The sequence below is a fragment of the Podarcis filfolensis genome (genome assembly GCF_964270895.1).
Source record: "Podarcis filfolensis genome assembly, chromosome: 3".
Lineage (NCBI taxonomy): Eukaryota > Metazoa > Chordata > Lepidosauria > Squamata > Lacertidae > Podarcis > Podarcis filfolensis.
In genome coordinates this window covers 103,015,128-103,027,970 of record NC_139606.1, presented here as the reverse complement: position 1 = coordinate 103,027,970, position 12,843 = coordinate 103,015,128, and the positions used below count along the sequence as shown (strand labels likewise).

General features: G+C 42.2%; 1 protein-coding gene across 4 annotated transcripts; it reads left to right on the top strand.

The window, feature by feature from the left end:
- Positions 1–5,427: 5,427 nt before the first annotated feature.
- MCFD2 (multiple coagulation factor deficiency 2, ER cargo receptor complex subunit) lies at positions 5,428–11,006 on the top strand. 4 transcript variants are annotated; one of them, XM_083605627.1, is made up of 4 exons: positions 5,428–5,582; positions 8,295–8,447; positions 9,126–9,285; positions 9,566–11,006. In XM_083605627.1, exons 1-4 carry the CDS (start codon positions 5,443–5,445, stop codon positions 9,695–9,697), a joined length of 585 nt encoding a protein of 194 aa, XP_083461753.1. In that variant the 5' UTR covers positions 5,428–5,442; the 3' UTR covers positions 9,698–11,006. The 4 variants fall into 4 exon arrangements, with proteins under 4 accessions (XP_083461753.1, XP_083461756.1, XP_083461754.1 ...); XM_083605630.1 differs by lacking the exon at positions 5,428–5,582 and adding an exon at positions 5,960–6,111; XM_083605628.1 differs by lacking the exon at positions 5,428–5,582 and adding an exon at positions 6,001–6,168.
- The last annotated feature ends 1,837 nt before the right edge of the window (positions 11,007–12,843 follow it).

The following is a 12,843-nucleotide window of genomic DNA, read 5'->3' as shown; positions in this document are numbered from 1 at the left end:
TCCACTCCACATCCATCAGGCTGCACCCTTAAAGTACAGAACAGTCTGGCTCTTCCTTTGTCCCCAAGAAAAGCTGCAAGGGACTCTCACTTCCTGTTTCTTGACTGATTACTCCACCTGATGTGCCACACACCTCTTCAGGTTTCAGTTTGTCCTCTGCCACACAAGCCCCATGACAATATTACTCTCTTTTATGCTTTTGCATTTGCTGTTGCCTTTTGGGCAGGGCCTTTTTTGTTGTGTCACCCAGCATGAGAAACTTCCCTGTCCCAGGAAGTGTGTTGTCTCCTCCTTTACTTTTGCAGCAAGGATTTGAATTTTCTCTTTAGATTTTTATTTTGTTTTTTGCTGTGAACTGGACAGCTCTCTGTTTCTTCTCCTTCATTTTGTCCCGTTTTGGGACTTCCAGTGTTTGTGTTATATAGATAATGTGAAGACATAATAGTGAAGACCCCCATCGTTCTGTCCGGACACTGAGGTCCAGCTCCAAGGGCCTTCTGGTGGTTCCCTCCCTACGAGAAGTGAAGTTACAGGGAACCAGGCAGAGGGCCTTCTCAGTAGTGGCACCCTCCCTGTGGAATGCCCTCCTATCAGATGTCAAGGAAAGAAACATCTGACTTTTAGAAGACATCTGAAGGCAGCCCTGTTTAGGGAAGTTTTTAATGTTTGATGTTTTTAACGTTTGATGTCTTATCATGTTTTTAATATTCTGTTGTGAGCCGCCCAGAGTGGCTGAGGAAAGCCAACCAGATGGGTGGGGTATAAATTATTAATTATAATTATTAATTAGTATAAATAGAAAAGACTGCTCACTATTGCCATTATCCGTGCATGTTCCAGAAGTCTGCACAGCTCTCCAACTGCTGGTTTTTACTCTGTCAGGAACAGAGACAGCGATGTGGTGGAAAACTTTGAATTGAGAAATTTTCCAATGCACTAACCACATTTGTACCAGGCACAAAGACTGCAAAAGAGGATCAAAGGAATGCTTCTGAGCTCATCTGTGAAAAATCCACACCAAAACCAAAGGGGAATCAAAATAAGGAACATCCAGGATATTCTAAAAACTGCAAAACTATGTTATTCAGCATTTAGACAGTTTGAGCATAAGAAGACCTTGTAGGCTCACGCCATTGGCCCATTTAGTCCAGCCTCCTGTTCTTGCAGTGGCCAACCAGATGCCTGTGGGAAACCCCACAAGCAGGACTGAAGCACAAAAAAGGAGGGCCCAACTATAGGATGAGTTAGACTAGAACTTTGCATTTAATGTACAGATTTTTAAAAAATACAAATATCAGCTTGAGTGGTGGGGATTTTAATGACCAGGATGATGCAGGGGTACAGTAATTTCATCCTTTCCTTTGAGGGAAACTCCTCCTTTGCTGCTGCTGTTTGCTTTGTGAAGACATCACATTCCACAATTTTTAAAATTATTATTATTATTATTATTATTATTATTATTATTATTATTAAATTTGTATACCACCCTTGATCCATAGATACTTTGCTATTAACATTTACTTATCTGCACGGTTCTTTTGCACCAGTCACTGCTAAGAGAAATCAAATTTCAAATGTGGGTTTTTTTTAAGAATCAAGGTACAAATATCAACTCCAGAATGCAGTTTGCAAATTGAGTGTGTTTCTACAAAATAAGATGCATTTGCACAATTCAAAATTTATTCAGAATTTCAGTTTTGTAGGCTTCTTAATACGGCATTTGAGTTTCTCCCGGGAAGACAAACCCGCGAAAGATAATTCACTGTTGCAGACTGTGAGTAGTGAAACTGATTTGTCCTAATTCTTTCTTCTAATGATACAATGCAAGCAACATCTCCAGCCCTCTGTCAATTACTGTCTGTCAGGATACAAGTCCTATCAAGGCAGTTGATAAGTATCATTAAATTAATGTCTCCAAACCCAACTCTTCTGGACATCAGTCATACAAGAAATATGCAAAATAACTAAGCAAGTGTTAGAAGTCACCCCAGAACTGGCCCTACTGAACATCTTCCAAGATAATAATGCCCACTCACATTGTAAAGAGCTCATAACACACCTACTCTCAGCAGCCAGAAGCATCATGGTCAGGCAATGGAGAGACCTGTCATGAGTAAATATGGACCAATGGTATCAAATGGTATGGGAAACAGCTTTACTGGGAAAGCTAAACAATAAACTGAAAATGACACAGGGACACACAGAAGAAGTCGCCTTCACCCCGGTATGGTTCCCCTTTATCACAAGCACAGCCCAACAAGACAACGACAAGAATCTGCCAAAAGTATATGAATCAGTCTGGCTAACCTGATTCAGAAATACACACACACACCACTCACATACAAAAACAAATCTCATTACAGCCACCCAAAGACAACCAACCAAACCCTAGGCCAGGGGTCAGCAACCTTTATCAGCCATGGGCCGGTCCACCGTCCCTCAGACCTTGTGGGGGGCCGGACTATATTTTTTATGGGGGGGGGGGGAATGAACAAATTCCTATGCCCCACAAATAACCCAGAGATGCATTTTAAATAAAAGCACACATTCTACTCATGTAAAACATAGCTGTCAACTGTTCCCTTTTTTTAAGGGAAATTCCCTTATTCCGAATAGGATTCCTCGCAAGAAAAGGGAAAAGTTGACAGCTATGATGTAAAAACACGCTGATTCTCGGACCGTCCGCAGGCCAGATTGAGAAGGTGATTGGGGTCGGATCCGGCCTCCGGGCCTTAGGTTGGTGACCCCTGCCCTAGGCTATTGCCAGCCTCTCTCACCACCATGGAAGTATAACAAGCAAAGAGAAAGAGAACCCACACAAGTGACACTGACACAAAACCCCACAAATACACTAAGTAGAAAAATAGAAGCATTCCCACCCCCACCCCCTCCCAACCCTCCCCTTTTCTTCCCAACCTTATACTGCATGCAATGCTAATGTCTCACAACAAATGAAACTGATCTGTAGAAAACGCAAAAAAAGACAATGCATATATTTTTGTAAACGAAGAAACCTTTAATATTTTTTTAAGTGACATTAAATTGTTGTTGTTGTTTAGTCGTTTAGTCGTGTCCGACTCTTCGTGACCCCATGGACCAGAGCACGCCAGGCACTTCTGTCTTCCACTGCCTCCCGCAGTTTGGTCAAACTCATGCTGGTAGCTTCGAAGACACTATCCAACCATCTCGTCCTCTGTCGTCCCCTTCTCCTTGTGCCCTCCATCTTTCCCAACATCAGGGTCTTTTCCAGGGAGTCTTCTCTTCTCATGAGGTGGCCAAAGTATTGGAGCCTCAGCTTCAGGATCTGTCCTTCCAGTGAGCACTCAGGGCTGATTTCCTTCAGAATGGATAGGTTTGATCTTCTTGCAGTCCATGGGACTCTCAAGAGTCTCCTCCAGCACCATAATTCAAAAGCATCAATTCTTCGGCGATCAGCCTTCTTTATGGTCCAGCTCTCACTTCCATACATCGCTACTGGGAAAACCATAGCTTTTACTATACGGACCTTTGTTGGCAAGGTGATGTCTCTACTTTTTAAGATGCTGTCTAGGTTTGTCATTGCTTTCCTCCCAAGAAGCAGGCGTCTCTTAATTTCGTGGCTGCTGTCACCATCTGCAGTGATCATGGAGCCCAAGAAAGTAAAATCTCTCACTGCCTCCATTTCTTCCCCTTCTATTTGCCAGGAGGTGATGGGACCAGTGGCCATGATCTTCGTTTTTTTGATGTTGAGCTTCAGACCATATTTTGCGCTCTCCTCTTTCACCCTCAATAAAAGGTTACATATTTTAAATACACAAGAAACAGCAGCAACATATTTAATACCCATCAAGAACCTTCCCACAAGGCAGTTGATGGCAGGTTAGCCCGTGGAGTGGTGAGGCAGAAAGTCTAATTAGAACAGGATTTGGGCAGGGTATAAATGATGATTTTATTATTATTACTTAAGGTGGCCTGCATACCTCGCTACATTTGCCACGTACAAGGCAAATTGCATTCATCTCAGTTCTGTGTGATATGTGTGGGCTGAAGGCAGAGTAAGAAGAGTTATTATGAAACACATCAGAATTAATGTCAGGTAATTGGAGCCACACCTATATAGCCACTGCTTAGCATCCAGAGTCTGGATTCTAGGACATAATGTTCAGAAGGAAGTTTCACTGCCTTCATGGGGAGCTCACATTTGATTGAAGTTCTTGAGAGGAAACTAATAAAAAAATTTTAAAAGAAGAAGAATTTACAGGGGGGAGGAAAGGAAGTCTTGTTTATTATTTATGTATTTATTGAATTTATATACCGCCCTTCACCCGAGGATAGCAGGGCGGTATATTGTATAAAAACACAAAAATAAATACCATAATAAACAAAACAATAACCACATACACACAGTTTAAAAGACCATAGATTCTTGAATCAGAGCCAAAGGAATATAGAGAAACATTTTCGCCTGGCACCTAAAGATATGTAATGAAGGTGCCGGGCAAGCGTCCCCAGAAAGAGCATTCCACAAACGGAGCCACCACAGAAAAGGCCCGTTACTGTATTACTGCCCTCTGGACCTCTCATGGAGGGGAAAAGCTATGGGATCGATTTATTTGTAACATTCTGAGAAGCTCAAGAGGCAGGGCAACAGGTGATTCCACCACTACAAGTCAAGGCACATAGTACCCCAGGCCAGCTAAATTATTTTGCCGCTTCATGCAGAAAGTCCCACAAGCTCCTCCTCACTTTCCTTACAGTAAAAATGCAACCACAATCAGTTATATAACTAACATTTTCTTTGCCCTTTCATGGTACCCAACCACAGCTGCTTGAGGTGACTGTCTCTCTCTGCCTAATGAAATAGCAAGCAGCACCAAGGCACAATAACAGTTCTTCATTCCCCATTTTATCCTTATGGCGTAGGAATTTAATCAAAAGATGAGGGTGGGATCTAAGAACATCTACTTCATATTAAACCCACATAAATTTCAGGCTGCATCATGTTTTCCTCTAGAGTCTAAGGGGCACAAAGCCCCAGGGCAAACCCAAGATGATGATGTTGTTGCTAAATTTGTATACCACCCTTCATCCAAACACCACAACAGAAAAATGGATAATAAAAAACCCAATAACCGAACCCCCCCACACCACCATCATCATCATTATGGCAGCTGAGGCAAACCACAAAAACAATGTCCATCCTAACCATGACAGGGGGAAAGGGGCAAGCGAAATTACTCAAAAGCCAGATTCTTGTCCTTTTAAAATTTTATTTATTTATATATTTCACTAATTTTACAGTCATTTTAACATTTCAAAACTTGACTTCCCCCTCTTTCTGTGGTCCCTTAAATTTATTTTTAATATCTTCTGCATATTCAAATTAACTTTATTTGCTCATTTATTCATCTGCTTTAAATATATACTGTTATAAAACTGCAGGTTATTACAAGAATCCTGCCAATGTTCTCGTTTTGGGAACCCCAGCCTCATTCACACAACCAGCGAGAGCCTCCGAGGGCTCACTGGTCCTGCGAAAAGCGCTGGAAGCGACCAAACCCAACAGCCGCACCTCAGCCTAGGAGAGAGAAACGCGCGCCGATGTTAGTCAAATGAGGCAACATAGAGACAAAGTGGGCGGGTCTTCACGTAGTCTTAGCAGCGATTGGCTATCTGAGTCCACGCCGGCGATGATTGAAAGAGCGCCGGGCGTACCAAAGGAAAGTTGGGAGGAGCACCCGCCCATGTTAGCATAGGCAGAGGGAGGGCCGTAAACGAGTTCTTTGCGGCGATTGGGAACCTGAGACCATCTGCCGGCAATGACTGAAAGAGCACCGGGCGTACCAGAGGAAAGCGGGGGGTGGGGTTCTTCCCTTTCTTTCTTTTTTTTAAGACCCGCCCTTTGAGCGCAACGTTGGAAAGGAGCGAAGCCACGTCATGAGATCGGAGGGAGGGGGCGTGGCCACGGAGCCGGGAGGGGGAGGGAAAGGGGCGTGGCATCTGGCCGCCGCACCTGGGCGTTCGACGTAAAACTCCGAGGCGGCCGAAGCCAATAGCCGGAGAGTTGGGCGGTGGCAGGACGCAAGCGCGGAGAGTTCAGGGGTGGCCGCGAGAGGAGGCGATGGTGGCCGGGTAGGTCCAAACTTCGTCCGGTGTCGCTTTAGGAGGAGCTGGCGGCGCTGGGAGCAGGTGAGGCGGTGGGGTCAGTCCCCATTGTCCTGGGCTTTTGCCACCTGAGGCATTAACAGGGCACTCTTACCTAAAAGAAGCCATAGAGTTCAGTGGGGCTTACTCCCGCGTAAGTGGCTGCAGGACCAAGCCCTGTTGAGTTCTAAGGGGCAGCATTCCCTGCCTTCAACAGCGTTGGAAAGCGGGGCGGGCAGCTTTTATTCAGAAAGGAAAGCAGACCGATCAAACACCAATATATATATTTAAAAAAAAGGTTGCCTCAGGTGTCGGCCCTGCTCAGAGTAGACCTGTTGAAACCAATGGGCATTTGTTTTGCCATAGAAGGGGGTGGATGGGTTTTAAGAAACCTATTCCCATCCCCACCCCCGCGCGCACAAAAAATAAGAATGCCCCAATTCCTCTAACATTAAAAATCTTTTTTAAAACTCTAAAAAGAAAGAGGGAGAAAATGTGCTGTCGCTTTTCTGCGTTGCAGGCTGTCTTCAATATCTCTTCTCCTTTCCCCAGCCCAGAAAAGCAGAATAGGAAATAATGTTAATCATCTTACAGGTTAATAAATAGGAGTAAACTGCTCACAGGGGGGGAAAAAAACTCCAGTGAGAGAGCTGTTTCCAGTTATAAACCTCATCCCTGATCAAATAATGCCCAGACTTTTAGCCAAAATTTAATTGGCGGAGTACAAGTTAAAAAACAAACAAACGGGGAAGAGGGGAGAGGATATGTGCTTTCCTTTTCATTTCTTCACATTACAGTTGTATTGTTCCAGCTGCTGCTGGAATTAGTGCCAGGTTTGCTTACCAAGCAGAACTGGAGAGCTGGGAGATGGCTTAAGTTGTGTATGTACTGCTTTACGCTTGATGAAGGGAAGGGGGGAATGAGTTAACAGGGGGGCTCATAGTGGAAAGGCCAAGGGGTCAACGATTTCTAGAGGTTTGTCTTTGTACTTCAAAGTCTAAAGGTTTGTTGATAGTGCCTTGCAAAATCCCAAATCTGGGTTCAAACAAATAGAAACTACTAGTAGTACTTCTATTTGGTTTGTATTTAGCACCCACCATATGCTAGGAGATACTCAGTTACTATCACACCGCATTTCCTCCCCTATGGTATTAAAATGGTTAGAAATTCCAGATCCACTAAACAACTGGATTTTTATTTTTTTTAAGGGTTCAGGCATGACTACATTAAAATGTATGGTTGGGAGATAGACTTATTTAGTGGGCACATGTAGCAAGTAACAGCTGTTGTACCCATAGTGAATAGATAAAGTTGGAGGGGAGGAGGAAATTCCACCTCTGCCATTAGCTTTTTAATCCAGCCTGATTCTAAGTCATTGTTGTTAAACTCTTAATATTCACACTCTTGTCCCAGTAATTGACTGCCATGCATTGTGTGCTGAATTGCATTAAATGCAATTGACAGTTCTTAGCTATTCAAAAGGTCTCTGCACAAAGTGGCTTACAGTAGGAAATACTGTAGTTTAAAATGGGAAAAGAGGAAGTACGTAGAACCTTAAATGTGACACGTTACACATAGTGTCACAATAAATTAGGTAATTAGACTTTGGCATTTGAGTGAATATGCAGAATTTGCAATAAGCTTGATGTTATCTCAAGAAATGTAAAGGTTTCTTGGCAGACAGCTGTGCTCCTTGATTCCTTGATTTACATCCCAGACTGCCTATTCCACCTGTGTGAAAGTCTACTTTGAACTGTGCCAGGTGTTCAACTAAAGGTTGAATACGAAACAAGTTCCTGGTTAACAGATGCTGGACTCCCTACTGAAAATGAGGTTTAACAATATGTAAGCATGACACAGCCAGTCTTTTGAAGTAAGAAGGCATAGCTAGGCAGGTGGCCTTATTACTGTGCATCTGTGAACTTTCGTCAATACCTAGAACATATTTTCATTGTGGCTTTTCATGGCAACTCAGTTTTGGTTGTGGAAACCCAAAATGCAGGTGGTAGGAGGAATAAGGAAATAGAGACTCTAAAAGGTATAAGTGCCTGATTGTTACCCACAATTGTAGTAGTTGTTGTTTTATTCTTATATGTATTTAATTAATCATAACATTTATTAGCTGCCTTTCCAACTAAATGGTCACTCTGTCTTTTTTTTTTTTTTGCTAGGACCATGGCTGTTACACAACCAAGGATTTCTACGCTATATTTCCTCTGTTGCCTAGTCCTTGCGTCTTCTATGTCCTCTTTTGCAGAGGACCACGCAGATGGAAGTCATCAGGCAAACGTGCGTCTTGATAAGAACATGGTACAAGATAAGGAGTATGTATTCTCTGCAGTCACACTCAATATAAATAAGTGGGGGAAAGTAGGGTCTGATATGGCATTTGATATAATAGCAGAATTGAATTCAACAAAATGTTCCAGTGCAGAGTGGCAGCCAGCCAGCCTTTTTCCTATTCCATTTCCCCTCCCACCTGCCTTTCTGTCTCATCCCCCGCACACACAGACACACCAATCAGTTAGCATGCTGTGGTTACTGAGCACACTCGGTTCCCATTGGGTTCTGTTTAGGTAAGTTCGGGAAGCCTTTGTCCCTTCAAAAATGGCTGAACTACAACTCCCATCAGCCTCTGCAAGCATGGCCGACGGCTATATTGCCTGTGAAATCTTTCATAAGCTCCGTTTCATGCAGTCCACCTGGCATGACTGCAACTAACATGTTTTTGTTGTTGTTGTTGTTGTTGTTGTTGTTATATACAGTTAATAGTCTCAGGGGAAGCTCACGCAGCCTTGGGACTGTGTGGGGGAGAAGATTAGTTCTCTTTCCTCTCTGCTGTGGTCCCATCTCTCTGAAGATAGTATCCACATTTCAATCGAAGTCTGGCTTTTAAATGCATATTGCATTACCTATATGCACACATCTGCATGTTCGTTGCATTCAGTGGGTGTGTGGTTGTATCGGTGCGCACTAAGATTCGTCGTATTCTTACTCTGCAGCCACATCATGGAACATTTAGAAGGCGTCATTGACAAACCAGAATCTGAGATGTCACCACAAGAGCTGCAGCTTCATTACTTCAAAATGCATGACTACGATGGCAACAATCTGCTTGATGGGCTTGAACTTGCCACTGCCATCTCACATGTTCACAAAGAGGTGAGCGCTAATTTCCTGGAACTGGTTTGAGGGGTGGGTGAGCGGAGGAGCTGCAGCACTGCTTTGAGAGACAGTCAAATTGAAAATCTTGTTTTGTACCTTTCTGAGTCTAAGACCTGCCAGGCCCACTCAACTTTTTTCTAGCCTTCATTAGCTAATTTCTAGGAAACCCAAGTGCAGCCCTCAAGGGCAGAATACAGAGTGGGACAGTTCTGATTTCCAAATGTGCTCGTCTGCTAAAACCAATCTATCTCTCCCCCCCCCCCTTTTCTTCCTGTAGGAAGGTGGAGAACACACCCAGACAATGAAAGATGAGGAGTTAATTAGTTTGATAGACGGCGTCTTGCGTGATGATGATAAAAATAATGATGGCTACATTGACTATGCTGAGTTTGCAAAGTCACTGGAATGATGATTTCTTTAAAAATCTTTTAGTTCATGTGACCCAGTACAATGTGATTCCTTACTGTTGGTTTGTGTGTTCTCTACCCTTTGGGCTGCAAAATTAATGGTAGAAAAGTGAGATGGCTACACTTTCGTTTCTTATACTTTGGAGAGCAAAAAGATTACGATGGGAACTATTATTTGATACAGTCTTATTAGTTAACAATGGAACAATACAACCCATCTGTGTTAGCAAATTATTTGGCAGTTGTCTTAAAAACTTGCTTCAATGAGCTATCATCTAAGTCACTGTACTCCAGAATAACTTCTGGAGGACTCAAAAAGGCATTAATTATAAAGGTCATAGCACTACAGAGTCTTAAATGCCATTATTATATCCTAAAACCAACAGTATGATTTTGTGTTTGTGCTTTGAGTTCACCATTATTATTATTATTTTGCAAAAATTGGGAGTATAGGCATGATGCAAGTTTAAACTCTTTCAAGATCTATCAGCAGGAGAATTAAGTAGCTAATTAAATCTCCATTAAAATGGATGAGTTTAAAAATGCTTAGTCTTTGCACTGTACCCTAAATCTCTAAATAGATGTTTGTCATTGTAGACATATGTCTGTCTTTCAGTCGTCTCATCTTTTGTCTTTCAGTTGTCTCATGTTCTGTCACTACCTTACTGGGTTTTGCCGTTCCTTAAATTATAACCTTATAAGAAAACTGGTTGTTGAATTTAAATTAAGTATATATATATATATATTATATACTTAATATCTTTAGTGTTATGTGTATTATACACCATCAGTACAGTATTTTACTTCGGAGTTCGTTTTCAGAAAGTGTAGGTTAAATACTTTCATTCAATGAGGTCTTAATGCCAAGAACTATGTTAGCTAATGAAAGTTTATAATCACACTGAAATGCTGCCATGTTAAGGTTCTTGCCAGTGTACCTTGACACAAATTCATGGTGTGAGCTATGAAAAGACTTTCTCATTTTTTTCCTAAAAGAAACTCTATAACGAGTGTTTAAATACTTGAATGGTCTGCTTATTCTAAAGGGTTCTAAAACTATATACATCTATGTTGTCTTAACAGCCTTGTGCAGATCTACAGTGATAATCTAAACTGCCCTGTTGTTTGTCCTGTTGTATAAAACGGAAGCATACATTTAATCAAGCGAACTATATTCAGAAACAGAAAGCCAAAATGCTCCTCTGTAAATTGCTTAAGAGACCTATTTTCTGTATAAAAAATATTCTTATATGAAGTGCATTTGTAAAAATTGCTTCCTTTGTTAACTGTGTAATAAAAATGTGGATTGTACTATGTTCGTCTAATGTCAAAATTGTTAGGTTTTTAGCATAGTTCATGCGATAAATACAAAAGCAATAAAATCCGATGTGCTGGAAGCTTTTACCCCCTCGAACATGGGAAATATGCATAAATTCTGCCAATGTACTTACTTCCTATACCGGTCTTCCTTCTCACACATCTTTTCGTGCTAATACCGTTTGAACGAGACCATGCTAGAAAGTTTGCAGAGCTCTAACTTTTGTGTTTCAAACTGTTTTCTTTAAAATGGGGGGGAGGGGGAGCAACCTGTGTCTTCAGACTTTGTTGGGCTCCCACTTTTGACCATCCCAAGGTTGCTGCGGTTGATGAGAAAGTTCAGCAGCATTCAGAAAGCCACAAGTACCCGCTTGGTTCTTCAGGTCCTAGAAGTAAAAAGATAAGTGCTAAATCATTTTCTCCCTACCAAGCCATTCCTTCATTTACTCTCTTGGGCATTTGGTACCCGTCTGTCTCGAAAGACAGTGGAGTGTTCCTCTGGGGATGAAGCCAAACGGCTGCAGAATCACTGTGGCTGCAGAGACCAGTAACACATACAGGTGAAACTCGAAAAATTAGAATATCATGGAAAAGTTCATTTATTTCAGTAATTCAACTTAAAAGGTGAAACTAATATATGAGATAGACTCATGACATGCAAAGTGAGATACAGTGGTACCTCGGGTTACATACGCTTCAGGTTACATACGCTTCAGGTTACAGACTCCGCTAACCCAGAAATAGTGTTTCAGGTTAAGAACTTTGCTTCAGGATGAGAACAGAAATCGGGCTCCGGCAGCAGGAGGCCCCATTACCTAAAGTGGTGCTTCAGGTTAAGAACAGTTTCAGGTTAAGAACGAACCTCCAGAACGAATTAAGTTCTTAACCCAAGGTACCACTGTATGTCAAGCCTTTATTTGTTATAATTGTGATGATCATGGCATACAGCTGATGAAAACCCCACATTAACAGTCTCAGAAAATTAGAATATTAAATGAAATCAGCAAAACAAGGATTGCAAATACAGCAATATTGGACTTCGGAGAAGTAGAAGCATGCATATGTACCCAGTACTTGGTTTGGGCCCCTTTTGCATCAATTACTGCCTCAATGCGGCAGTAAAGGCTTGACATATCTCGCTTTGCATGTCATGTCATGAGTCTATCTCATATATTAGTTTCACCTTTTAAGTTGAATTACTGAAATGAACTTTTCCACAATATTCTAATTTTTCGAGTTTCATCTGTAACTGCAGCCTCCCACATCATTTTTTCCCCCTGCCTTAACAGCACCAAAGTGCAGAACCCTGGGCAGTGTGTATGAAGGTCCTGAGCTACCCAGACAACAAGACTACCCTCTGGACCTCGCTGATGTGGTCCGAAGGAAAGCAGAGCAATGATTTGGGCACCAGCTTGGCTGCAGGGGTTGCCAGAATGAGGCCTACAAGGCGTCATCCATCTTGGAGACCCCACTCCGGATTTGTGTAGGGTTTACTCCCTTGCCTTTTCTTCTCCCCAGGATGTCCTGCGAGGCATCAGGTATGGAATTTTCCTTGGGGTTTACTCCCAAAGCCTTTCTCACGAATGATCATAGCCACAGATTTAGGATCAGAGTTTTCCTTCTCGTGAGAGGATTCAGTGCTAAGGGAATGCATGCAGTAGCCACTAGATGGCACGGCAGATTACATTTGCTGCTTTTAGGGTTTGTAAATTGGAATTGTTGAAAGGAAGAGAACAAAAAACTCTGTTTTTTATTGGCCTTAAGAAGGCCCCAGGTTCATCACCTGTTACTATTGTTAACAAGGCAAGGTTACCCCGGTCTATGCGCTCTC

Excerpts from the sequence above, each read along its gene's own strand:
- MCFD2 (XM_083605627.1), top strand. The coding sequence starts at position 5,443 with ATGTTCTCGTTTTGGGAACCCCAGCCTCATTCACACAACCAGCGAGAG. Across the intron at positions 8,448-9,125 it reads AACATGGTACAAGATAAGGA|CCACATCATGGAACATTTAG; the intron begins GTATGTATTCTC and ends CTTACTCTGCAG. Across the intron at positions 9,286-9,565 it reads TCTCACATGTTCACAAAGAG|GAAGGTGGAGAACACACCCA; the intron begins GTGAGCGCTAAT and ends TTCTTCCTGTAG.